General features: G+C 41.6%; 2 protein-coding genes across 2 annotated transcripts; both read right to left on the bottom strand.

Annotated features, from left to right (window-relative positions):
• Positions 1-5,283: 5,283 nt before the first annotated feature.
• On the bottom strand, positions 5,284-13,719 carry LOC147333765 (C-type mannose receptor 2-like). Its single transcript, XM_086287281.1, has 5 exons — positions 13,640-13,719; positions 13,335-13,378; positions 6,013-6,396; positions 5,572-5,916; positions 5,284-5,486 (listed from the first exon to the last, which is right to left on the bottom strand). The coding sequence occupies exons 2-5, from the start codon at positions 13,372-13,374 to the stop codon at positions 5,284-5,286; spliced, it is 972 nt and encodes a 323-aa protein (XP_086143407.1). The 5' UTR covers positions 13,375-13,378; positions 13,640-13,719.
• A 6,740-nt stretch (positions 13,720-20,459) lies between these two features.
• LOC147333764 (nuclear factor 7, brain-like) lies at positions 20,460-24,498 on the bottom strand. The gene has a single exon (XM_086269779.1). It carries the CDS (start codon positions 24,496-24,498, stop codon positions 23,122-23,124), a length of 1,377 nt encoding a protein of 458 aa, XP_086125905.1. The 3' UTR covers positions 20,460-23,121.
• Positions 24,499-25,976: the final 1,478 nt, after the last annotated feature.

The raw sequence follows: 25,976 nt of genomic DNA, 5'->3' as shown, positions 1-25,976 counted from the left end.
AGAAGCCTGGTAATGAACTAATCATTTGATTCAGGTCTGTTGACCCAGGGTGTACCATGCATCTCACCCCATGGTAGCTGGGTTCATCGTCGGTTCAAGATGGCGCCGAGTATGGCAGCCTCGTCGCGAGCTCCCCCAAGCAACGGCTTTCTTCTGTGTTTTATTTTACTTTTCCTTTATTTTTTCACGAGCAGCACTTGTCTCCTTGTGTACGACCGACAAACCTTACTGGACATAAAAGACGGTCTTTCTAATAACTTTCCGGAGTTCAAGTTTTGCAACACGGACGCTCCGTTTGCAGACCCCCCATTCATCTCACCTGAGACGCCTTTGTTCTCTGGCCCTGGAGGCCGCAAACGCCGACGCAGAGGGAGAAGATCTGGCGTTCTGGTTCGACTGAGACGGCGCACTTACAGACCACCGTTACCCAGTTTATTACTGGCTAATATGCAGTCTCTGGAGAACAAGCTGTGCGAGCTTCGGGCACGGATCTCATTCCAGCGAGAGATGCGGGACTGCTGCGTGATCTGCCTCACAGAAACCTGGCTATCGGACAAAGTACCGGACTCCGCAATACAACTGCCGGGGTTCTCTGTGCACCGCGCGGACAGGTCACAGGATCTTACTGGGAAAAGCAGAGGCGGTGGTGTGTGTTTCATGATCAACAACAGCTGGTGTGATTATGCGAACGTGCACCCGGTCAAATCCTTCTGCTCACCGGACCTGGAGTACCTGATGATTAAGTGCCGGCCATTCTGGCTACCGAGGGAATTTACAGCAGTGATTATTACGGCTGTTTACATACCCCCACAAGCCGACACTGACCGTGCACTCAGGGAACTGTACAGCGCGATCAGCAGCGAGGAAACCGCACACCCAGAGGCAGCGTTTATCACAGCCGGAGACTTTAATAAGGGAGACCTGAAGAAAGTCTCACCAAAACTCCATCAACACATCCTTTTCAACACACGTGGAAACCGGCTACTCGACCACTGTTACACCTCTTTCCGGGATGCGTACAAAGCCCTCCCCCGCGCCCCATTCGGCCAATCAGATCACTGCTCCATCCTGCTCCTGCCCGCCTACAGGCAGAAGCTGAAACGGGAAGCTCCAACCCGGAGGGCGGTGCACTGTTGGACGGACCAATCGGAGTCTGCGCTGCGGGACTGTTTTGATCACGCGGACTGGGAAATGTTTCACGTGGCCGCCAGAGACACTGATGAATACACAGACTCAGTCTGTGGATTTATCAGGAAATGCGTGGAAGATGTCGTCCCATCCAGAACAGTCAAATCCTTCCCAAATCAAAAACCCTGGATTAACGGAGATGTTCGCGCGGCACGGAACACCGCCTTTGCCTCCGCGAACACATCGGACTACAAACACGCACATTACCAACTCCGGAAGACGATCAAAGCAGCCAAACGTGAGTACAGGGACAGGGTGGAGCAACAGTTTGACAACCCTCGGAGTATGTGGCAGGGACTAAACACGATCACAGACTTTAGAGGGAAAACCAGCACACCGCAGACCACGGCCTCTCTATGTGAGGATCTAAACGTATTCTACGCTAGATTCGACACAGCGAACACCATGAGACCGGACAGTGTGCGCACCGCGGATGACGTCAGTGCGCACACTGTGTCTGAGGAGGATGTGCGGAAGTGCTTCAGGAAGGTGAACGCACGCAAAGCTACTGGTCCGGACGGGATTCCCGGCCGCGTCCTCAGGTCATGCGCGGCTCAGCTGGCTGGAGTGTTCACGCACATCTTCAACCTTTCCCTCTCTCTGTCTGTAGTCCCAGCCTGCTTCAAAATGGCCACCATCGTCCCTGTATCCAAATCCTCCACCATCTCCTCATTGAACGACTGGCGACCTGTAGCCCTGACCCCCATCGTAAGCAAATGCTTCGAGAAGCTGGTCAGGGACTTCATCTGCTCTGCACTACCCGACTCACTGGACCCTCTACAGTTTGCATACCGCCACAACAGGTCCACTGATGATGCCATAGCCCTGACACTACACACTGCCCTGTCACACCTGGAGAAGAGAGACACGTATGTGAGAATGCTGTTTGTAGATTACAGCTCAGCATTCAATACCATCGTTCCCTCGAAGCTGGACAGGAAACTGCAGGATCTAGGACTGAGCAGCTCCCTCTGCAGCTGGATCCTTAGCTTCCTGTCTGACAGACGCCAGGTGGTCAGACTGGGCAGCATCACCTCATCCCCCATCACACTGAACACTGGTGCTCCACAGGGGTGTGTACTGAGCCCTCTCCTGTACTCACTCTACACCTACGACTGCACAGCCACTAACAGCTCCAACATCATTGTGAAGTTTGCGGACGACACTACAGTGGTGGGTCTTATCACCAACGGTGATGAGACGGCTTACAGGGAGGAGGTCAGCGCCCTGACCCACTGGTGTCAAGACAACCATCTCACCCTCAACGTCGCAAAGACAAAGGAGTTGATAGTGGACTTCCGGAGGTGCAGAGAAGTACACACCCCCATCACCATCAACGGCGCTGCTGTGGAGAGAGTGAGCAGCTTCCGGTTCCTTGGTGTACATCTGGCTGAGGATCTTACGTGGTCAGTACACACAAACAAAACAGTGAAGAAGGCGCAGCAGCGCCTCTTCTTTCTCAGGAGACTGAAAAGATTCGGCATGAGCCCCCGCATCCTCAGGACCTTCTATCACTGTGCCATTGAGAGCATCCTCACTGGATGCATCACCACCTGGTTTGGCAACAGCACCGCCTACAACCGCAAAGCTCTCCAGCGAGTAGTGCGGTGCTCTGAACGGATAATTGGAGGTGAGCTTCCCTCCCTCCAAGACATCTACAGGAAGCGCTGCCTGAGGAAAGCGGGGAGGATCATCAAGGACTCCAGTCACCCCAGCCATAAACTGTTCAGACTGCTTCCATCAGGAAGGAGGTTCTGCAGCATCCGGTCCCGTACCAGCAGACTGAGAGACAGCTTTTTCCATCAGGCCATCAGACTGCTGAACACGTCATAGACACCTCAGCTTCACTACTGGAACTTCAACATTCAACATCACTTGTTTTGCACATATTCAACTCTGTATATTTTATATATTTTATTATTATTATTATTATTATTATTATTATTATTATTTTTTTTAACTATTTAATTTGTAAAAATGTGCATACACACACACACACACACACACACACACGCACACACACACACACACACACACACACACACACACACACACACACGTAGGAAAATATTTAGTATACACATCCAGAAATGCATACACTATTATATATTGTACATATATTTATTAGTTTCAGGTTGGCCATTCTTGTATTTTGCTCGTTTGTGTTGTTGTTTTTGCACATCTCTGTTGCTTGTGGGGCTCGCACACAAGAATTTCACTCGCATGTGCTGTGCCAGTGTGCCTGCACATGTGATGTGACAATAAAAGTGATTTGATTTGATTTGATTTGGGATACACTCCAGCCACACCTTCTTTACCTAACACAAAGAGAAAGATCACATGCGTCCTCATTACGAGAGGGATTTGTTGGTGTGTAGTAAAAGCGCAACACTGATGAATATTCTCATAACTAACATATAACTTAAGGCCCTTTACATTTGAATGCCTTTTGACATGGACCTCAAACTTACACAGACGGACACAAAACTAAAGAAACAAAAAAGCTTCAGTGTCAAACTAGCTTTACTTTCATGGATCTGTAGCAATTTCACCTGATTTATCACTCAGAGTCAAAACACACAAATGACTCATTCATTTATTAACAGAAAAGTACAATCAAGTTACCTACACCACAAATTAAGTTCACATGAATAAAATGAAATTATTTTCATGGGTTTACTCCAGCTAAGCTAATGAAACAAACAAAGATGTCAATATTGGCAAAATATAAATTTGTTGAAGTCAAATTATATTATTAAATAAGAAATTAATCTATGAAAGGCAATAAATAATGGTTCAACCATTCTGTTTACTTATTATTTTAATATATCTCTCTCGTTTTGTATTACTTTTTCTATACCTGTCTACATGGATTTATCATTTTCAAACACACAAAAACACGACTTAAACCACAGAACACATTAAAACCCTTTCAAATATATCATGAAGAAAGCTGAAAGCTACAAAAACAAAAAGTAGAGAAACATGTCAACACAGGTGAAAATACAAGTCAAAACTAAGACCACAACAGTAACTATGGCAACACCAGCACAAACTTTACCCACCACCTGCAGTTCTTACTAGAGTGACTGTGACTTTGTCTGTGCCTCCAAAGTGACAGTCAAGTTAAAGTGTCAGATACGAGGACATCCAGCATGCTTTGCAGCTGCACTCCATTGAAAACAATGATCCACATTTATATCAGGTAAGGTTTGGGACTGTTATGGTCTCATTGATAGCTGTTAATTGTTCAATCAGTTGTTTAATCTCTGCCTCTCTTCCACAGCATGTCTTTATCCTGTTTTCCTTCTCTCACCCCAACCGGTCGCAGCAGATGGCCCCGCCCCTCCCTGAGCCTGGTTCTGCCAGAGGTTTATTCCTGTTAAAAGGGAGTTTTTCCTTCCCACTGTCGCCAAAGTGCTTGCTAATAGGGGGTCATATGATTGTTGGTTTTTTTCTTTTTTCTCTGAATTTGTTATTGTAGAGTCTACCTTACAATATAAAGCACCTCGATGTGACTTATTTTGGTGCTATATATGTAAAATTGAATTGAGATGAATTGAACTGAATTCATGGCTGTTACAGTTATTAAACAGTAGAAGTAGAAACAGGACATAAACCGTACAATGTTTTGTTCTCCCCCCTGACCTCCTCACTTTCTTCTCTATCATTTGTGTAAGTCAGCAGAGGTTGCTGTCAGATGAAACAGAACTATGGATCCTAATAAACTGCACACAGACAAAGCCTGTGCAGTGACGTCCACAGAAGGACAGTGTCTATAGTGTTGAAAGAGACGCTGCAAATCAAAACAAGAGACTAGAGCCTATCAGGAAAACTAGTGAGTGGACCTCTGATTAAAGAATTTCTACCAAACTACAACTGCAGCTGAACAAATGAGCTGTTGGTGGAACTTTACACTCTGAAATATTGAAAGATTCAAAGGATGAGACAGCTCAGCACAGCATGTTATTAACTTCACACATGAAGTGGTTCAGTCCAGTCAGACTTCAGTTTTGCAGTCACCGTCCACATCCTGTTTCTTTGACTGGTCGTCACGGCAACTCTGGAGTTTCCTCCAACGAATCCTGAAGTCTGTCAGTCCTTCTGACAGCATGAGGCCTGACAGCTGGACAAAATGTGCAGATGATGAAAAACATGAAGCATAGTTTGAACTTGTGTCAAGTTTGTGTTGGTGACTGAACTGCTGACCTGCTGTGAAACCTGCTGCTGGAGCTCTGTGCTGTGCATGTCTGCCTCTGACTGAAGCTTCATTTTCACCACTGTTTGCTTTGTCACTGCTAAAAATGAACCACATATAACAACACAAACATTAGTGTTTGACATGATGACAGGATCTTACAGTGTTTGCATTCTGGACCTCACCTGTGAAACAGAAAAAACTGAATCTGGTGGTGCAGGGGCCATCTTCCCATGTCCCGGTCTTTAAATAAAATGCTCCACAGTACTCAGTGTGATAATAGTTTCTAGGCTCAAAAGGCATCCAGTTAGTGAATGTGGAGGTGGTGTTGTCAGACCAGAAGGACCAGGGATCCCTGTAGAGGCCAATCCACACATACTGAACCCCTGATCCATTCAAAGTGAGCGTGATGTTGGATTTCTCCTCTTTGCTTCTTATACTGGTCAGGTCTGTGTGGTATGTCCTGCAGTACGACTGAGCCGCTGACCAGGAGCGGCTCTCCATCACTAAGATGTAACTTGTATTTTTGGCTGTGAAATTAAAAAAAAAAGGATTAATTTTGAAACACACAGACTATGAATCTCATAAATTAGTAGGACAACTATGCCAACAAATCTTTTTCCTACCATTGTAACACAGGAAAGGGTAAGAATCTCCACAGGGTCTATCATTCATCTGTGTTTGTCCCTGAAGAGCCACACAGTATTCCTTTGCATTTACACAGTCTGGTTGGCCGTTAGCCCAGATCAGAAATTCATGTGTGCTGCCAACATAAAAAAGTTTTCCCTCCATGGACCACTTCCAGCTGTAAGGATCATCATAGAGTCCTATCCAAACCCAAGCATTGATCCTTGGTGAAATTGAGAAAAGCAGTTGGTTGATGTTGCTGTTGTAGATGGTGACCAAGTCAGTGAAGTGTTCTCTGCAGTAACTCTGAGCTTCAGTCCAGGTCTTCAGCTGGTTCACATAGTGGTATTCTCTGGAGTGGGGAGGAAGAGTGGAAAGTCCTCCTGAGAAAAATAAAAAGTTTTTATTGTGGAAACTGGGCTGTTAGACAAACCACTGAAAAAGACTGAAAAATTTAAACCCTTTAAATAGTTATACTGTTCTTTGAGTTTAAATGGAGAAAACTATAACACACAAAAGAAAGTCCTGCTGGTGAATGAGCAATATTTTTTAATTCTGTTTATTTTTCTTTTCTTTTTATTCAAACTGCAATAACTATGTGTAGCGCAATCATGTACAATTAATATTATTAATAGTATTAATAATGTTACAGCATTTTTATAACATAACCTAAATAGAATGAGTACAACAGAGTAACTTTTTCTGTTTAGCAAAACTCAATAGTTTTTTCTTTACTTTTGTAATCTTTTTAATTACACAAAAGTCAAATAACTGGATATTAAAATCTCAAAAAACATGTCAGACTGTCAGGGTCCTGGGCCTGAGCGACCAAGGATCCATGGGCAGTCATGGACTTGTGTTATTTTATGTATTTTTGGTGTTGCTGCCCCTCTTCTCCCTCTTTGCGCACGTGTGTGTGTGTATATGTGTTTCTGCGGGCACCTTCAGGCCTGGTGGGTGTGGCCCTGCTGGCGAACTGGCCACACCCGAAGCCACACACCTGCTGCTGATCAGGCCTCGTCGGGGGAGCTACCTAAGAGAGTCTTGGAGCTCCCACCGACGCGGGATCATTGCGTGAGACTTCCCGTCAGTTCTCCAGCTGGTCTGTTTGTGAGTGTGAACTTACCAAGTGTAATTAAGGGTGCTAACTACTGCCTCTATTTTTCCAGGAGGATTGCTGGATGAGAGGGCAGCAGGCACAGTCTACACGGGCACAAGGGAGCAGACACATGGAGCACAAACACTGGGAGAAGACACGGAGTGGAAGTCGGGGAAAGCACGGGGATTTATTGTTCTTATTTCCACACACTTTAAATAAACGCACTGTTTATACACAGAGCACTGCGCCTGGGTCCTCCTTCCCCACATCCCCACGGTCTGCCACGCCAAACCGTGACACAGACAAAATGTAAAAATCTTAACGTAGCTGATTACCCAGTTGCACAGATTGCTGCTTAATTTAAAACCTTAAGTAGATTTCATCAGTTCAACAGTATCGTCACGGTCCTGGGTCACTGACCCAGTCTTTTGGATTTGTTGCATTATTATTATTATTATTATTCTGTGACTTCATGGTTTTTGATTACTTTTGTTTTGGTTTCTGTGTTAGCGCTCTAGTCCTTTTTTGCTTTGTTAATTCCTAGTTCCTAGATTTTGTTCTGGTGCCCCCATGTTTAGTGTCGGTTTAGTTCTGTCCTCGTGTTTGTGTTGTTCCCCAGTCAGTAATGTCTCATGTTGCTCCTGTCTCTGTACTCTGTTCAGTGTCTAGTGTGGGTCTCTGTCAGTCGTGTACTTCCTGTTTTATTTTGACAGTTCTGCTCTACGTTCAGCCTCTGTTCCCCATCTCCTCTGTGTAATTAGTACCAGCTGTGTTTCCCTTCTGTCTCCCATTTCCTGATTACTAAGTCATGTATTTTAGTCCTCTTTCATCCCCTGCTTGTTGCTGTGTCATCCCTTTTGCTGTGTGCTTTCCTGTGTGTCTCTCCATGAGTTTAGTTCATATTATCTCAGTATCATTTTTGTATTGTTTTTCTTTTGAGTCAGCAATAAAGCTGCTTTTGAGTACTTGTTTTTGAGTAATTAAAATTGCAATCCTAAATAGGGATGCAACGAAACCAATTTTTTCAAACCGATACGATACCGATACTTGGATCTGAGTACTTGCCGATACAGAGTACATAAACTGCTACTTCTACCACACACACACACACACACACACACACACACACACACACACACACACACACACACACACACACACACAAATACAATTAATTGGAAGACAGGTTTTATTATATTCCCTGCCGATAAAAAATAAAATCTTAATAAAAATGACCACAAAAAATTTTCAAGTGAAAAATAAGCACTTCTGTTAAATTATTGCAGAGTCTCCACATTGTAATTTTACAAAATATCACTGAACTATTGGCACTGTCTCGAGCTTTCAGAATAATAAATAAACACTTCTGTGTGGAATAAAATAAATACAAATAAGGTTTGAGAATAAAATAAACTTTTAAATTATTGCAGTGTCCATATTGTAAACAAACAAACAAAATAATGAAAGTATTTGGCATTGACGAACAAACTCCTCATCAGTCCACTGTGCCGTTAAACTGAGGACTGACATCGCGCACACACTGCTTGTCTTTACCCCTTCAGAAAGTTTTGGCACCACTATCTCCCTGATGTATGGGCGGTTGGGAATTTCATATGGCATCTCGAGTATGCTGAGAAGATGGTGCAATCCTATGTTTTCCACGACCGGCATTGGCTGGTCATCCAGAGCGATAAAATGAGTCAGAGCCTCTGCTATTTAAACTGCCCGTGGATTTTCTCTTGACATTTTTCATCACTTTTCCAAAACCTGAGTTAAAGTTGGCTGTTCCAGTCCACACTGCTGACATTTTGTTTAGTCTAGCTACAGCAGCCTCCAGTTTCTCTTTTTTATCTGGAGTCGTCAGTCTCACTCCCCTAACCCTGTGCCTGTTTAGCGCGGGATGTCCCCCTAGTGGCCAATCTAAAAAACTACAACAGAAATGACAAGCCACCCTCTGATTAATGAAATAAGTTGGTATCGGTTAACTTTTACGAGTATGAGTACACACACATTTTACAGTATCGGCCCAGATACCCGATACCAGTATCGGTGCTTCCCTAATCCTAAATACAAACTTAACAATGTGGTATATGTAGTGTATAGTGTATGCTGTACAGTGCAGCGAGGAATGCTCAGACCTCTACATTGGAGAGACCAAACAGCCACTTCACAAGCGCATGGCACAACACAGAAGAGCCACCTCCACCGGACAAGACTCAGCAGTCCATCTGCATCTTTCGAGGATGCCAATGTTCACATTTTGGACAGAAAGAACAGATGGTTTGAAAGAGGAGTAAAAGAAGCCATTTATGTCCACTGTGAGCGACCATCTTTGAACAGAGGCGGTGGCTTACGACACCAACTGTCTGCCATCTATAATCCAGTTTTGAGATCCCTTCCCAGATGCCTTAACGCCCACTCACATCCTGGGCCATCTGACCTCAGGACATCACATCATAGGGTGGGGCCAGGTTTCACAATGAGCTCACCTGAAACCCTGGTTGATTGTGACCCACACCCAGTTTCACACCTTGACTCATGTGATTAGGTAGATGATCATCAGGGGGTCCTTTTGTCCCTCTGTGGGGGGAAACTCCCACTAGGTTTATATCTGGGACTCTCCACCATTTGACCTTAGAACTGAAGAAGCTTCTCGGGTGACAGGTGAAACGTCTTCAAGCAACTTAAAGAAGTCCAGACGCTTTTCTTTACAAGCTCTTTAGACAGATTGTTGATTGAGCATTTTTATACACCGAGTGTTGTTCTTCCTTCAGCCCAAAGATCAAAGAATTGGGATATTTAACAGAACATTTCAAGTTTCTACACATCAATACAACCGTTATAGCCCATTTTTAAAAAATATGTATGCATTAAGTGCATAGTAACTACATAAATTGCAAAAAAAAGAATAATAAACTACAAAAAAACTGAAAATAATTTTTGTTTTGTTTTTTACATATATTTCTACTTAGAGAAATTTAAGAGGTTTATCCCTCAAAACTGTAAATACCAAAAAGTTGCACAAAATAGTTTCCCACCACAGGAAATTTATTTTGAGTGCCTTCATAGACTTATTTTTGAAATACACCAATTTATGATATTGGTACCGGACATAAAAAAGTGGTATCATGCCATCTCTAGTTGTAACCAATGACAAGCCTCTTGTTTACAGTCACTCATGGATTAATACCATGAACTCTCAACTGGCAAGCATATATGAACTGAGTAGGACATAGTGTGTACCATTTCTACGGTTCTGTGACACAGAAATGGAAGGTCAGCATCATGGAAGAGGGGTGAGGATGCGGGGGGAACAAAACAGGGGAAGACGCCACATACATAGGCAGATTCCTAATGAAATTGGGGCAACACTTGTTGTCCATGTTGTCAATCGCGGCCTCAAAGTGGATGAGGCTTGTCGGAGGGTGCAACCAAATGTTGGAAGAACCACTGTGAATTCAATCATTCAAACATTTCATAGGCAGAACAGGTATGTATAGTATGGGACAGTAATCCAACATCTCATAATATCTCATGTTTAGTGTGCATTACTGTAGTTTTACTGTAATTTGCACCACAAAGGATTGAAAGACAGGCTCACAGAGGTGGAAGACAGCCCCCTTTTACCCCGCAGTAAGAGGAAACTATTTGTGCAATGGTGATTGCAAACAATGCAATAAAGTTGAAAGAAATTCAAAGCGCTGTCATAGAGGATAACGGTGTATTTGGTAATATTGGATCTGTGTCAATTGCAATAATGGACAGAGTGCTCAAGAGAAAAGTAATGTGCATGAAACAATTGTACAAAGTGCCATTTGAACGGAAAAGTTAAAGAGTGAAGGTCACCAGTATGTACAGGTAAAACATGTCTCGTATACTCTAATGTTTAGCACTGTAAACTCTTTTACTTTGTGTAGTTTCATGTAGTAGACTAGCAATTCTGTTTCTATATTCACAGAACATGCAAAATGCATTATGTTACACTGGATAGGGAACCACTGCACACATTCATATATGTTGATGAGGCGGGTTTCAATCTGGCCAAAGGCAGAAGGCGTGGAAGAGATCGCTTTGGACAGACAGCAACCACTGATGTCCCAGGTTGGCACGGAGGGAATGTTACAATATGTGCAGCCAACTCAGACAATGGCATCCTCACCCATATTCCCTTTTTGTTCCATATAAACACAACATCTCCTGACTTTTCAGACACTCTTTACAGGGACATAGTCCCTGAGAATGAGAGGGGTGGAGGCCAACTCAACATGAATGTTGTTGTGTGGGATAATGACCGTTTTCACCACTCACATCTGGTCATAAAGTGGTTTGCAGCACATGACACAATGCTGGTTTAACTTCTCCCTCCCTGCTCCCCATTCCTTAATCCAAAAGAGGAGATTTTCTCTGCCTGGAGGTGGAAGGCCCTGCTAGCAGCCATGGATGCAGCATGAGACGACATTACAGAGTCATGCAGAGGGTGGATTCGCCACTCCAGGAGATACTTTCCTCGTTGCATCACAAGGGATGATATCCGTTGTGATGTAGATGAAATTATGTGGCCAGACAGACAGGAATGTCTGGATGTGCCACAAAACCCTAGAACTGAGGAAGCTTCTTAGATGAGAGGTGAAGTGCCTTCAAGCAACTTAAAGAAGTCCAGACGCTTTTCTTTCCAAGCTCCTTTAATAACTTAAGTATCATTTCCTGTAACTGGAGCTATATCAGCACATGAACTGTGTAAAGATGAATGATGAATTAATAAGAACCCCTGTTTTGTTCACTGGTAAGTCATTTGAGGAACTTTTTCCACTATAGTTTTGAAGTGCAACATCACTCTCAACCCAACTGTATATATATAAAACCCTATTTATTGGACATTACTTTTTAAAACTGGTTTGTATATTTGTACATTTCTCTTTTCTTTGCTTTAACCATCTTGTGACTCTTATCTAACAATTGCATTTTTTTAAATCTTTACTGTGACCGAAAATTTCCTCACTAGCTTTTTATTAGAGAAATGCATTTAAAGCATTGAAAAGCTAAATAAAGAAAAGTCAGTTGAGTCTTTTTAAAGATTGCAGTTGATACATGCTTCATTTTAATGCTCCAGTAAATTCATTTTTTTTTTTCATGAATTGTTTTTAAAATCATTATGCCATGTTTCAAAACAGAAGTAAAAACAACGACATCAAAAACTATTTGTTAAACTTTGTGCATAATGTTAATGCAAGAACCTGAGAGCAATTGATAAAAGACAAGGACATTTTACTTTTACTCGAGTTCCTTTGCTCAGAAAAGTCTTTTATGTTTGTGGTCAAATTGACCCCAGGAATCGAAACCTTTCAAAGATGACCTCCATATAATAGAAATAAATAAGTCAAACTTAATGATATTTTTAAGTAGCAGATTACTACTAAGTTGATCAGAAATAATACATTAAACTAAGTCAAATAAAAGAAAATGTTAGATGAACTTAATTTAATTTAGCAGCACTATTTTCTTTTAATTACACTTACAATTCCTAATTTATTTAATATCAATACCAATGTATGTACATTCATTATCTGCAGCCAGTCCTTTCCCTTTACAGTCATAGTCCCTATATTTAAAATCCTTACTCTTACACACCACACTGCCTTTACCTCTCTCTATTTACACATATTTCCCTGTCCTCCTCCTTTGTCTAAGCCCAGCAGTTTGTAATGGCGCTGTTATTAGCAAGTGTTAACTCAGGGCACATCCAGTATGGAAATTCTATTCTTATCCACATTTGATTTGGCAGTGATTTGACGTCAGGTGTCGATAATGATGCCACTCACAGCATTTTGTCTGGGCTTGGGACAAACTATAGGTTTACGCTGGCTTGTTGTTAATAACAGTAATAATAAGAATGAGGAGGAAAAGAAGTGAAGAGAAAAAATATTCATTCCCTAAGCTGTAGAATTGCCACGAATCAACAGCCAAAGTTTAAAAATCTATTTGGTTCAATAGATATCATTATAAACAACAACAAAACAACAAAATATTAACAAAGGAAGATAATTTTACATTAATGCAGGTGTTGTGGTAGGGGGAGATAAAGATTTTCTGACTGTTCTTGTGGTTGATGTGTTAATAAAAAAAAAAAACTGTACATGTAATCTGATTACCCAAATGACATCAGTCTGCCTCTGTGTGTTTATAGGCTACATTTCAAATGTTTAAGATATTAATATTACTGACCTGAGAGCAGCAGGAGTAGCAGTAGACAGGTTTCTTCCATTCTTCTGTATAATAGATACTCATCATGATTATTATTGTACTGTAATTAATATCAAGTGTTTATCATTTAAGGTTTCTCTTCTCCAGTCTAATAAGTATATAGTTTATATGCATATCCAAAATAATTCTATTCAATGATTTTTAAATATTTCAAAACTATCATGTCTTAAAAACGGTTTAAATCATCATTTCTAAGTTTTAGAATAATGGATATAATATAAACATATCCAAGAATATAACTTTAGGATTAATGATGCATAACTTACCTGACAGCTTATCTTCTCCTCTGTTGACTGAAGCTGACTTTTAAGAAAGTCTTTGTTTGTTCTTTTCATATATTTTACTGTCAAATGAGGAAAGCAGAAGGGAGTGACCTCTCTGTAGAAACACACTTTTATCTAAACTATTATTGTATGTTCTGAGCTCTGACCAGTTTATTGATTATCCCCTTAGCTTCTCTAATTGGAGATCTTACGAAAAATTGTTAAACATGAAAATGTTTCAAACTGAATACTGTATATGTAAATGTTTGATATCTTCAAGTGGGCCTATCTGTAATTTTCAGAAAGGTAACACGTGGACATGCAGGTATGTTCTATAAAACCTTTGAGGCAACAAGTTTTCTGAGTCTATACAGTCATGAAACGTTTTTGCAGTGGCACCAAAGTGTTAAACTTTTATTTAACATGTTTCAAGGTGTGCCTCGATGCTCGATGCAGATCTATCATTAATAATTTTCCAATAATTCAATTCAATTTTATTTATACAGCACCAAATTATAATACATCAGACATAATACATGTGAGGCCAAAAGACCACTAACTATACATCAATGCATTTAATCAGAATCAGAATACTTTATTGATCCCTGGGGGAAATTATTTTTTGTTACAGTGCTCCATTATAAACCAACATTAAGACAAGACAGACAATACACTAACTAAGAATAGTACAATATATACATACATACATACATACATACATACATACATACATACATACATACATACATACATACATAAGTCAACAACAAGAACCTAACCACATTCAAATGCCATTTAAGCAGTTTATTATTAAAATATGATCTATACCAGTGTTTCCAAACCACTGTGCCACAAGAAATTATCAGGTATGCCTGGAAAATTATCTGGTTCCACCTGATTAGTACTCAAAGTACGGGCTAGTAACGGGCAGAACAATTACAATCTCTACCACTAGAGGGGAGTACAACTACCAGCTGTAATTAAATTGGTTGCCAACTGCCGGAAAAACAGAAGAAGACGTAGAAGAAATTACATATTAGTCGTAATATGTGTGAAATAGCAATAAATAAATATTTAAAAAGAAAAAAGTAGTCAATCTCACCTGGGTCCTGGAGAAAATTTCGACCCAGATGAAGGCCCCATCATGAGTAGTGGAAAAAAGTGTTGTTAAAAATAACAGTGCATAATAATCAATGTTGATGTTGATCAAGTAGATGTCCCGGACTCTACTATTAATAATACAGCAGTCCCTCGTTTATCGCAGGAGTTACGCTTTAAAAATAACCCGGGATAGGTGAAATCCATGAAGTAACCAACTTGATTTTTTTTTTACATTTATTATAGATGTTTTAAGACTGTAAAACCCCTCACTACATGCTTTATACACTTTTCTCAGACAGGCATGAAGCTGACTTTTAAGAAAGTCTTTGTCTGTTCTTTTCATATATTTTACTGTCAAATGAGGAAAGCAGAAGGGAGTGACCTCGCTGTAGAAACACACTTTTATCTAAACTATTATTGTATGTTCTGAGCTCTGACCAGTTTATTGATTATCCCCTTAGCTTCTCTGATTGGAGATCTTAAGAAAAATTGTTGAGCAGGAAAATGTTTCAATTTAATGCTTCAAACTGAATACTGTATATGTAAATGTCTTCAAGTGTTCCTATTTGTAATTTACAAAAAGGTAGCAAGTGGACTTGCAGATATGTTCTACAGAACCTGTGAGGCAACAGGTTTTTTCTATACAGTCATGAAACGTTTTTGCAGTGGCATCAAAGTGTTAAACTTTTATTTAACACGTTTCAAAGACTTTTATTGACAATAAAACAACTACATGTAGCTGGAAGTGGTGTCACTCCCAAAACTAAATATTATGGTATTTTTGGCCATGTGACCATACCTGTGCTTTTTAAAAACCAGGAATTCTGTAAATGGTGTGCCTCGATGCTTAAAGAAACACACGCAAGGTTACGCTAAAATGATTCTGCTTCACCAACATGCAAACCATTAGGAAAATCAAGCTGTTAATAAGTTTAAAAAAAACAAAGCAAATTAACTCAGGCGTGGTTCTAGGAACAGGCGCAGTTGTTAGTAGGATTAAGTGGGGAAGGATTGTTGAGTCTGTGCTCGTCATTTGTCTCCATGCGTTAAGGACACTGTAGAGTTTGTCACTGAATCTCAGGGATGGGAACGCTTAAGCTTCTAAGATAAGATAAGATAAGATAAGCATTATTTGTCCTACATGTGGGAAATTTGTTTTGCCACAGCAGGAAGTGGGTGTCTGTAGCTCAGGTGGCAGAGCAGGTCAGCCACTAATCAGAAGGTCAGTGGTTCGATCCCAGGTTGCCTCCTGGCTGCATGCCAAATATCCTTGGGCAAGATACTAACCCCATGTTTGCCTACTGGTGGTGGTCAGAGGGCCCGGTGGCGCCAGTGTCCGGCAGCCTCGCCTCTGTCAGTGCGCCCCAGGGCAGCTGTGGCTACAATGTAGCTGCCATCACCAGTGTGTGAATGTGTGTGGGTGAATGCCTGAATGTAGTGTGAAGCTCTTTGGGGTCCTTAGGGACTAGAAAAGCGCTATACAAAAGCAGGCCAATTTACAGTGCAAAGGTTATATAGCAAAAAATAGAATACAATAAGAATACAAAACTGTACAGAATAAAATAAAATACTATATACAGTAGAATAAAATATACAACAGGATAAAAATACAATACAAATTCTATATGTAACTGAGTAAAAATACAACTTTGTCAGAAAAAGAGTATTGCACTTAGTCTTATTGCACATGTGTGGATGTGTGTGTTTGATCAGTTAAAGTCTTTGTTGTGGAGTCTGACAGCAGTGGGGAGGAAAGACCTGTGAAATCTCTCCGTCCCACACCGTGGGTGCCGCAGCCACTGAAGGAGCTGCTCAGTGCTGTCACAGTCTGCTGCATGGGGTGGGAGATGTTGTCCATCAGGAATGACAGCTTAGCCGCCGTTCTCCTGTCACTCACCACCTCCACTGGGTCCAGAGGGCATCCTAGAACAGAGCTGACCCTTCTGATCAGCCTGTTCAGTCTCTTCCTGTCCCCGGTTGAGATGTTGGAAACCCCAGCAGACCACACCACAAAAGATAGCTGAGGCCACCACAGAGTCATAGAAGCTCTTCAGGAGTGGGCCCTCCACTCCAAAAGACCTGAGTCTCCACAGCAGGTAGAGACTCTGCCCTTTCCTGTAAAGGGCATCTGAATTAGGAGTCCAGTCCAGTTTGTTGTTCAGATGAACACCAAGGTACCTGTAGCTGTCCACAGCCTCAGTATTCATACCTCGGATGTTCAGTGGTTGCAGTGGAGGTTGTTTGTGCCTGCGGAAGTCTACCACCAGCTCCTTGGTTTTACTGGTGTTAATCTGGAGGTAGTTCAGCTGGCACCAGTCCACAAAGCATTGGGTCAGCATCATCTGCTCCAATGCTAGGTTGGTAGGCAAACTGAAGTGGGTCCACTGATGAGCTCACCAGGTGCCGAAATTGAGCCAGAAACAACCACTCCAGGGTCTTCAGGGTCAGCTAAAAATAATTTTTGTATTCACTAAAATATAAATTTTAAGTCGTCCTAAACCTAAATCATGATCATCATTCAAACAACCAGCAAAATATTCCTGAGTTGTCTGCTCAGTACATTGGGCGTGGCTGTAGCTCAGGAAGTTGGTGGTTCAATCCCTGGCTGCTCTGTCTCTGATGGATCCTTCTGTGTCAATTTATGATAGAAGAAATGTTGTAGTTGTGAAATGATTGTATAGATGTGTGGAATGAGGCATGTTGAGTGCTCAGGGAGAGTAGAAAAGATGCTGCATATGAACAAGCCCATTATTTTGGAACTTTACAGTGTTGTTTATTAGAGATTTACATCATTAATTTATTACTGAGACTAAGTGGAAGTTAAAATACAAAAATACATAAAATAAATATGTTTATGTGTGAATGAACAGAAATCTGTTAAAAACCTAAAATATAAATTAAAAATAACCATGCAGTGACACCTGATACACAGTAATCGCATCAATGCCAGCAAAATGAAGGAGCTAGTGAGTGACTTCAGCAAGAGGCCACCCCCTATTACACCAGTGAACATCCAGGATTTGGCAATTGAAATGGTGGAGGAGTATAAATACCTGGGTTTTCTGCTCTCTTTTATGTTGGAGTGGTGGAATGGCAGAGAGGGACAGGGGGAAACTTAACAAACTTTTCAAGATGGCGCGGCCATGTCCAGACGCCTTCCTGACCGCTCTGCTCCGACTATCCACTTTTCTTGTTTTTTACTTTTTTTTTGCCCTGGTTGACATCCCAAAATCCTCTAATCTTATAGTATACGACAGCAGATCACTTGTAAACATCGGTGACAAGGTTGCACATCTAATCTTGGACAATTTTAAACCCGACCCATCCTGGCCGCCAGAGATTCTACGCGGCGCGGAGAACAACAAAGGACGGGGCGCTCATCCGAGGCGTAGAACAAAGAAGCGCCGGGGGAAACGCGCTGGCATTAGGAACAGACTGAGACAGCAGGCGCATTGCGCACCACTGCCCAGTATCCTACTGGCCAACATACAATCCATGGAGAACAAGCTCGATGACCTAAGAGCAAGAGTCACCTTCCAACGTGACATGAGGGACTGCAACATTCTGTGCTTCACGGAGACATGGCTGACCCCCACTGTGCCGGACTCCGTCGGATTCCACAGAAGAGGGGCCTGAAAACTGAAGGCTCTGCCTCCCATTCTACTTTTAAATACTCTAGGAACAACAAGTAGGCCTGCAGAGCGAGAGCGAAGTGCTCTAATAGGGTGATATGGTACCACAAGGTCATTAAGATAAGATGGGGCCTGATTATTTAAGACCTTGTATGTGAGGAGCAGGATTTTGAATTCAATTCTGGATTTAACAGGAAGCCAATGAAGGGAAGCCAAAACAGGAGAAATATGCTCTCTCTTTCTAGTCCCTGTCAGGACTCTTGCTGCAGCATTTTGAATTAGCTGAAGGCTTTTCAATGAGTTTTTTGGACATCTTGATAATAATGAATTACAGTAGTCCAGCCTGGAAGTAATAAATGCATATATATATATATATATATATATATATATATATCTGATGACGTCACAGAGCAGAATCATTCTGTCCAATAAAGGATCTCAGATCAGCTGCTGCCATCTTGTGGCCACAGTTGGTTACTGTCTCTGAAAGCTGCCTCATGTTTCCTGTTTTCCTGTTAACAAAGGTTGGAGCTCATCATGCTGAGAGGGGAGCAGCATTTGTCGGCTCTTCACACATGTTCATTATATTCTGATGATCCGGGATGGAGACAAAGTGTGATAAGTGTGTTCAGCACAACTAGTTTTGTAGTGGAGATATCAAAGATAGGCACGGCTGTGGCACTGATTCAGTCTTTGAGCACTACGGTCACCCCGGTGTGTCGGCCAGATCACCACTGAAGGCCAAATTGTCCCAGTGTATGAGAGAAGAAGGGAGCTTGAGGTTTGAGGCACTTTATTGTCACCACTCAATTTCTGGGGCTGTAAACACAGCGGGTGTACATAGGTGTGTGTGTGTGGTTTTCTACAAAGGAAATAAACAATGGAAATAACGATAAATAAAGAGAATAGACAAGTAAAACACTCAAATACAGACATAATACAATATAGTTAACATAATTAAATATAAAGATCACAAAAATATAGTACACTTCAAACTGCTCACACTATGCAACTAAACGGCATTAGTGCGAGGTTAAGTTACCGTGGGGACATAGGAACTTCCGGTAGTTATAATATAAAAAAAAGTAAAGCGTCCGCATTATAATCAGCTGTAATGCTCTTATTGCGAAGGGCAAGCAGGAACGCCATACTTCCGGTCGAACTATGTTTGCTATTTTATTAATCCTCGTACCTAATTGTTCGCTACAAACTCCGCTACTTTAAAGTAAACAATCACAAGCATCACATACAACATACAGAGAAGGTCTGATAACACAGGAATGACGTTATGGACATACGAGCGACCGTCATGCATCAACAAAGCTAAACCGGGGTAAGCTAACAACATGAATTAGCATATGAAATGAGGGTGAACTCACGCGTTGCATGCGTGGCCTACCACTCCAACTATGGACTACATTAGCTCCTAAATGGTAACATACTACAGTACTGACACAATGGCAAAATACAACACAGGCCAATACTTACTTGTCATTTACGCACACATAACATTCCCCATTCAGTGCACCCCCTCCGGACCAACACTGCTCATCCGACATTAAACTGCCCACCTTATTAATCGTCACTAGAAGGTGGGCTGGCCCAAACTGACAGAAGACTGAACATTAAATGAACTTATATAAACTTATAAACACCAATAAAACTATTCTATGAACTTTGGGGCCTTTTATACAAGTTTATCTCATTACAGCAGTTTGATGTTTCCCTTTGAATCCCCCTGAAGATCCTGACAGTGAAGCACGTACATAATACTCCAGCCTTTCAACTCTGAGCTTATTTAGTTCTATTAATACACTGAAATCTCATTTGTGTCATGAAGAAAGTCTTTAATCAAACAGAATTCAAAGATCAGAAACATTTCATATATGGAGTTAAACATGAATCATTGTTTCAACAACATATTTATTGTTGTCATAAACAGACAAGAAGACAACAACAAACTGCTCCTCCCATTCAACACATGTCAGTCCATATCCCAGCAAACTAAATCATCTCCATTTACACATCAAATAGAAACATGAATCACTTGTAATGATTAGAAACTTGATAGAATTTCAAATCTAGTTTGGGGAGTCATTCAGTGAGAAACAGTGAAATGATTTTCCATGTGAAAAGGTGGACAGCAGAAACAGAAAGAAACAGTGAGAACTAAAAGAGAAACAAAGAGCTTTGGAACAACGAGGCAGCAGGAGGACAGCTGCAGTTTAACAGCTTCAACTCACTGACAGGAAACAACATTAGAAATATCATCATCCTCAAAAAAGGGATTGGCCATCTCTTGAATTTATGTAAGCATCTTGCCTGAATTCAACACAATTGCCTTATACTTTAACCCTTTAAGACCTACCATAGAACCAAGTCCGCCAGAGCTTATATTATATTTTTACATGCTGTGGAGCCATTTTTGGGAGCATTTCAAGTTGCTATACATCAATACAACCATTATAGCCCAAATTTTAATAATATGCATGCATTAAGTGCATAGTACTTACATAAATTGCAAAAAAGTGCAATAAACTACAAAAAAATTGAAAATCGTTTTTGGTTTTTTAACATATATTTGTAGTTAGAGAAATTTAAGAGGCTTATCCCTCAAAACTGTAAATACAAAAAAGTTGCACAAAATTGTTTCCCACCACAGGAAACTTATTTTGAGTGTCTTTATAGTTTTATTTTTGAAATACACCAATTTTCATATACTGCAGGAAAAACCAAAATAAATATTATAATGCAAATTTGCAAAAAAGCAGCAAATGCATCAAAATAAACTATTTCCAGCAGTGCAATATGAGTCCTAAGCATCCCAGAAACGACACAGAAAGTCATAAAGTCAAACATAACTTTTAAAAACACCAGTATAGGCCCTGAGGCCCTGATGGTAAAAAACTACATTTCCGCAAAATGACGTCACTTCCAGTTTCGGCCAGGTCATGGCGGACATGCGACAGTTCACGCTGATGGACGTAGGAAGTGTTATGAACAGATGATCGGATCGGCAAAGTGTGTTTCTGGAATATTATGTTTTCGTTGCTGCAAGTGCTTTTTATGCAGTTTTTGCAAAGCTATATGTGGAAGGAAACTGTGACCTAGGACAAGCTGATGGCATAAGATGTAAGTACAACTCCTCCGGTTTCATATGCAAAAAAAATTATTGCGCTAGCTCACGTGGTTGCAGTCCTACCGGTATTTTAAAATAGTTACGCAAAATGGAGCGTGTCCGCTCCGACCGGCTTTAAAGGGTTAAAGTTAAGTGTAACTATATAGTGTAGAAATTACATGATATGCAGAGAGGGTATATAAAATTGTTCATATCATGTTTGAGGGAAATAAGTCAGTAATGTAACAATGCTAAATCTCCCAACACCGCATGCAATTTCCACTCGTGAGCTTCAGATTGTGGTTTGAGGAAGGTATCCATCTCAGTCAAGTCAAGCAGTCACCTCTACTTTTGTTGGTATACCAAAAAGGAAATTGGTTGGTTCTTACATTTACAAAAATCGAACTTATAATTTGAACAAAATAATTTCATGTTTTTGTGGTGAACGTAATGAAATCATGTAGGATCTGTATGAAATTCATCAACTTAATTTGTTCTTGTTGAGATGACATGATGCAATCTAGTAAGTTCAAGTTCAAATTTTATTCGCCACACGCAGGATGCCCTGCATGGTTCCGAATAGGTAGATATCTTCAGCGTCCTCGATCGACAGTCCCGCCAGGCACACGACCCTCCATGTCTGCATGGAGACATCGTGTACTCAGCAGGGAAAGTCCCTCCAGGGCACTCGGGCTCTCCCAAGCCCAGACTTCTTGTTGAGAAAAGGGTGTCAATAGCATTCAGAGACCAGTTGATCAAATCCTTAATTCTCTTTTAGGTTTTTAGACACAGACTGTGAGAGAGTGTTCCAGAGAAAGTAATACATACGAGACAAGACAAGGACACAAGAGGCTAAGCAGGGAAGATAAGGGAGAGGAGGAGAGGAGAAAAGTGCGACTGCCTTCGCCAAGAGCCAAACGAGAAGAGTGGTTAGTTGCTGGACTCATGAAATCAACAAGATCGCACAAGATTTCAAACTGCAGGACAAAAACCTACAGAAAAAGCTGCATCAAGCCTTGTAATCATAGCTTTCCTGCTCTCATTAAGTCTGGAATGGTGGCATTGTGTTTAGGGCAGTTACCTCACCGCAAGAAGGTCCTAAGTTCAAATCCACAGTCTGGCTAGTTTGCAGTGGGTTCCCTCTGGGTATTCTGGTTTTCTCCCACAGTTAACAGTCACACAATTGGAGTTGGGTGTGTTGGTTATTCCAAATTGCCTATGAATGTGAGTGCAAATGGTTGTTTATCTCTATGTGATAGAGCTGTCCAGGGTGTACCCTGCGGCTTAACCTATCGCAACGTAAGCCCTACAACCCGGATAAAGATAGGAGAATGGTAGTTGTTGTAAATCCATTCAATTTTTATGTTAGCCAGACTCTAGACTTTGTTGAACATGTCATATGTAATATGAAGACAACATGTAGTATTTAAGTCACCAAGTAGTATTGGGGTAACAGTTATTGAATAGTGTTGCAATAAAATGACAAAATTGTGAAGGACTAAAATATTCCGTATTATTGAATATGAATCAGGTGTGTTGATTTAAATAAGTTGTGTAAGTTTCTGCCAAAGCAAAAAAAAATGTGTGCAACCAATGTCCACTAATGAATTAAGTAAATCCAACATGCTCTTTTTTTAGTGCACTGACACCTTCAACGGACACACCTTCACTTTACGCAAAGTTTGAATATATGGGAACATCCTGTGAGTGAAAGTGTGTGTGAAGGTGTGTATGTGTGTGTTAGTATCAGGATCAGAGAACGACAGCTTTCCTCTGTTCCAGTCCAGATTCACTCTGATCCTCTGGAGCTTCTTCTGGACTGAGAGAGCAGTGGATGGAGCTGATGGTGAGCGTGCTGAGTATTTACCTTCATAGAACCATATTCTCCATAATCCAGACTGTATCAGTCCCTTCCTCTGCACAGACTCTGCTAACACACCCAGTTCCCACCCTTTACTGTCTCCAACTTCAACATCCCAGCTGTGAGTCCCTGAGTTAAAGCCCTCAGAGCCCAGGACAGAGTAGAACAAATCAAACCTCTCTGGATTATCAGGAAGCTGCTGCTTCTCTCCTCCATATCTCACACTGGTCAGATCTTCAGACAGGATGAGTTCTGGATGAGCAGTGTTTGGGTCCAGAATGAGAGGAGTGTAGGAGACCATGTCCTTCATGTTGTTCCAGATGTTGAAGGTCAGGTTGCCCAGGTGTTTGGCCTGGTCTATCAGAGCTCCTGAGGGCAGCTGTGGATCATCCAGCAGGGGGCAGCGCTGGACTCTTTCCACTGCAGCCTTGTAGTTGTGCAGGAATGAGACGTCTTCAGCTCTCAGCTCCTCCTCTGTGGCTCTGACTGTGTCTGAAAGAGCTGCTATCTCTCTGCTCAGAGCCTCCATCTTCTCCTTCATCATCCCACTCTTCTGCTCCTCTTCCTCCCTCAGTGCAGCCAGCCTGGCCTCCTCTTCCTCTGCTAGAAACTGGTGAAGCTCCTTAAACTGCTCCTTAATCTGCCTCTCTGTGTGTCGGGCCTGGACCTTAATGTGTTCTGCTGTTTGATCAAACTTCACTTGAACTTCTTCACAAACCTTTAACTTCTTCTTTAAGGGCTCCAGAGTTTCCTGAAGTCCCTTCTTGTGTTGTTGTGCAGCTTCATCGATGGGTCTGAATCTGTGATTGGTGTGTTTTTCTGAGTCTCTGCAGACGACACACACTGGCTGCTGATGGTCCAGACAGAAGAGTTTGAGTTTCTCAGAGTGCAGACTGCAGAGAGCCTCTGAAGCTCTCTGATCTCTCTCCTGTAAGAACGACTCACGCAGGTTCTTTAAAGCCAGATTAAAAGGTGGATCCTCCCTTGAAGATCTTCTGTTACAAACTGGACACTCGTGTGTTGGTCTCTCTTTCCACCATCTCTTCAGACAGTCTTTACAAAAGCTGTGGCTACATGACAGAAGAACAGGATCTCTGAAGACCTCCTGACAGACCGGACAGCAGAGATCCTCCTCTGATCTGGAAGCCATTGAGTCTGTGAGTGAAGCTGAAAACAGCAGACAGGAAGTACAGTCAGTCCTGGCTCCCCTCCCTCCTCTACCACCTTCACTGTAACTTCCTTTGAGTCGTGTTTTTGCTCAAACTCACATTCAGTGTGTGGAGCGTCAGCAGCTTGAAGCAGCAGTGTTGGAGTTTTCCACTTTTCTCTCCTGTAGCTGGACTCACTCAGAGGAAGCTGCTAGTTTGGTCTTAGCTCAGTCTGATCGTCTGTGCGTCTCTCTTTACTGAGGACAAAGAACTTCCTGTTTCCTGGTTTGTTGCATTTGAGTGACGTAAGGGGAGGAGTAAAATGTTGCTGTTTCACCTGTGACTGAGGTGTGTTTCATTCCAGAGTTAAACTGTAATCCTGCCTTCAGGTCAAAAGCTATTAAACAGGTTTTGCATCATTTTCACCTTCACATGTCACAACATAAAACCTTTTGTTAATTCTATAAAATAAAGCGTGGCTCAGTCGTGCAGTTGTTTGGCAGCTTTTATTTCAGACTTTGTTCTGGTTATTGTTCAGGTTCCCTAGCAGTGGGAGTGTAATGCAGTCACACAAACACAGGTTTTGTTAAGGTGTATTCACTTTTTTGCAGACCAAAAAATTCAAATGGATCATAGATGTGCGTTTTTTGCTCCTCTCACTGAAGAACCAGCTGTTACTGTAACAGCAGCTACATTTCCATCAGACCAACACCAACATCAAATTGTCTTTGGGAAAAACTACAGCTCTAGATGGAAATTAATCTTTGAGTTTAAGTCCTGCTGTTTATTCCCTAAAGCACAATTACATTAATTCATTGATTATTTTACTCAGAAATTTCGTTTATTACCATTAAATATGTTTAAGAATTACACATTTACAATTCATTCATGAGTGCACCTGCAACGCTTACCTGTTGAAGATCATGGTTGATGTAATAGCATTATTTAAGACCAGCATCCACATCTCCTTTTTGCCAGTTTGTCACCTTTCTCTATATCCACCAGTCGCTCTGCCTGCAGCTCGCCCACTTCTCGGACATCCTTTTCACTTGGTCACCTGAGGCAGACTCAGCCTTTAGGCAACTAAAACATCTGTTCACTTCTGTACATCCTGACTCATCCAGACACTAGCAAACCATTCAATGCTGAGGCTGATGCCTCAACTGATGCTACAAGCCTGTGCCTTTTTTCCCATGGTTCAACCCCTACTGAGTGAAATTATGATGTTGGTGAGCGAGAACTGTTGGCCCTTGAGGAATGGTGTCTTCTGTTAGAGTGGACAGAACAATCTTTCATCATTTGGACCAACCATCAAAACTTAACGTACTTAAGAACTATCAAATGGCTTGCAGCCTGTCATGCCTTTGGGTCCCTGTTTCTTTTTACTTTTCTTTCTTTTCTTTTTTTTTTTACTGTTTTTTTGTTGTTGTTATTTTTTACTCTACCAGATTCCTGCAACACCAAACTAGATGGATTGTCA

The sequence above is a fragment of the Aulonocara sp. 'chitande type north' Nkhata Bay genome, linkage group LG3, assembly GCF_057382095.1.
Source record: "Aulonocara sp. 'chitande type north' Nkhata Bay isolate Kocher_YH1m ecotype deep benthic linkage group LG3, A_spYH_male_GT1.1, whole genome shotgun sequence".
NCBI lineage: Eukaryota > Metazoa > Chordata > Actinopteri > Cichliformes > Cichlidae > Aulonocara > Aulonocara sp. 'chitande type north' Nkhata Bay.
The sequence above is the reverse complement of the archived record's forward strand: the minus strand, read 5'-3'. Positions and strand labels throughout refer to the sequence as shown.

Excerpts from the sequence above, each read along its gene's own strand:
- LOC147333765 (XM_086287281.1), bottom strand. The coding sequence starts at position 13,374 with ATGGAAGAAACCTGTCTACTGCTACTCCTGCTGCTCTCAG. Across the intron at positions 5,917-6,012 it reads CCCTTTCCTGTGTTACAATG|CCAAAAATACAAGTTACATC; the intron begins GTAGGAAAAAGA and ends TTAATTTCACAG. Across the intron at positions 5,487-5,571 it reads CAGTTTTTTCTGTTTCACAG|CAGTGACAAAGCAAACAGTG; the intron begins GTGAGGTCCAGA and ends GTTCATTTTTAG.
- LOC147333764 (XM_086269779.1), bottom strand. The coding sequence starts at position 24,498 with ATGGCTTCCAGATCAGAGGAGGATCTCTGCTGTCCGGTCTGTCAGGAG.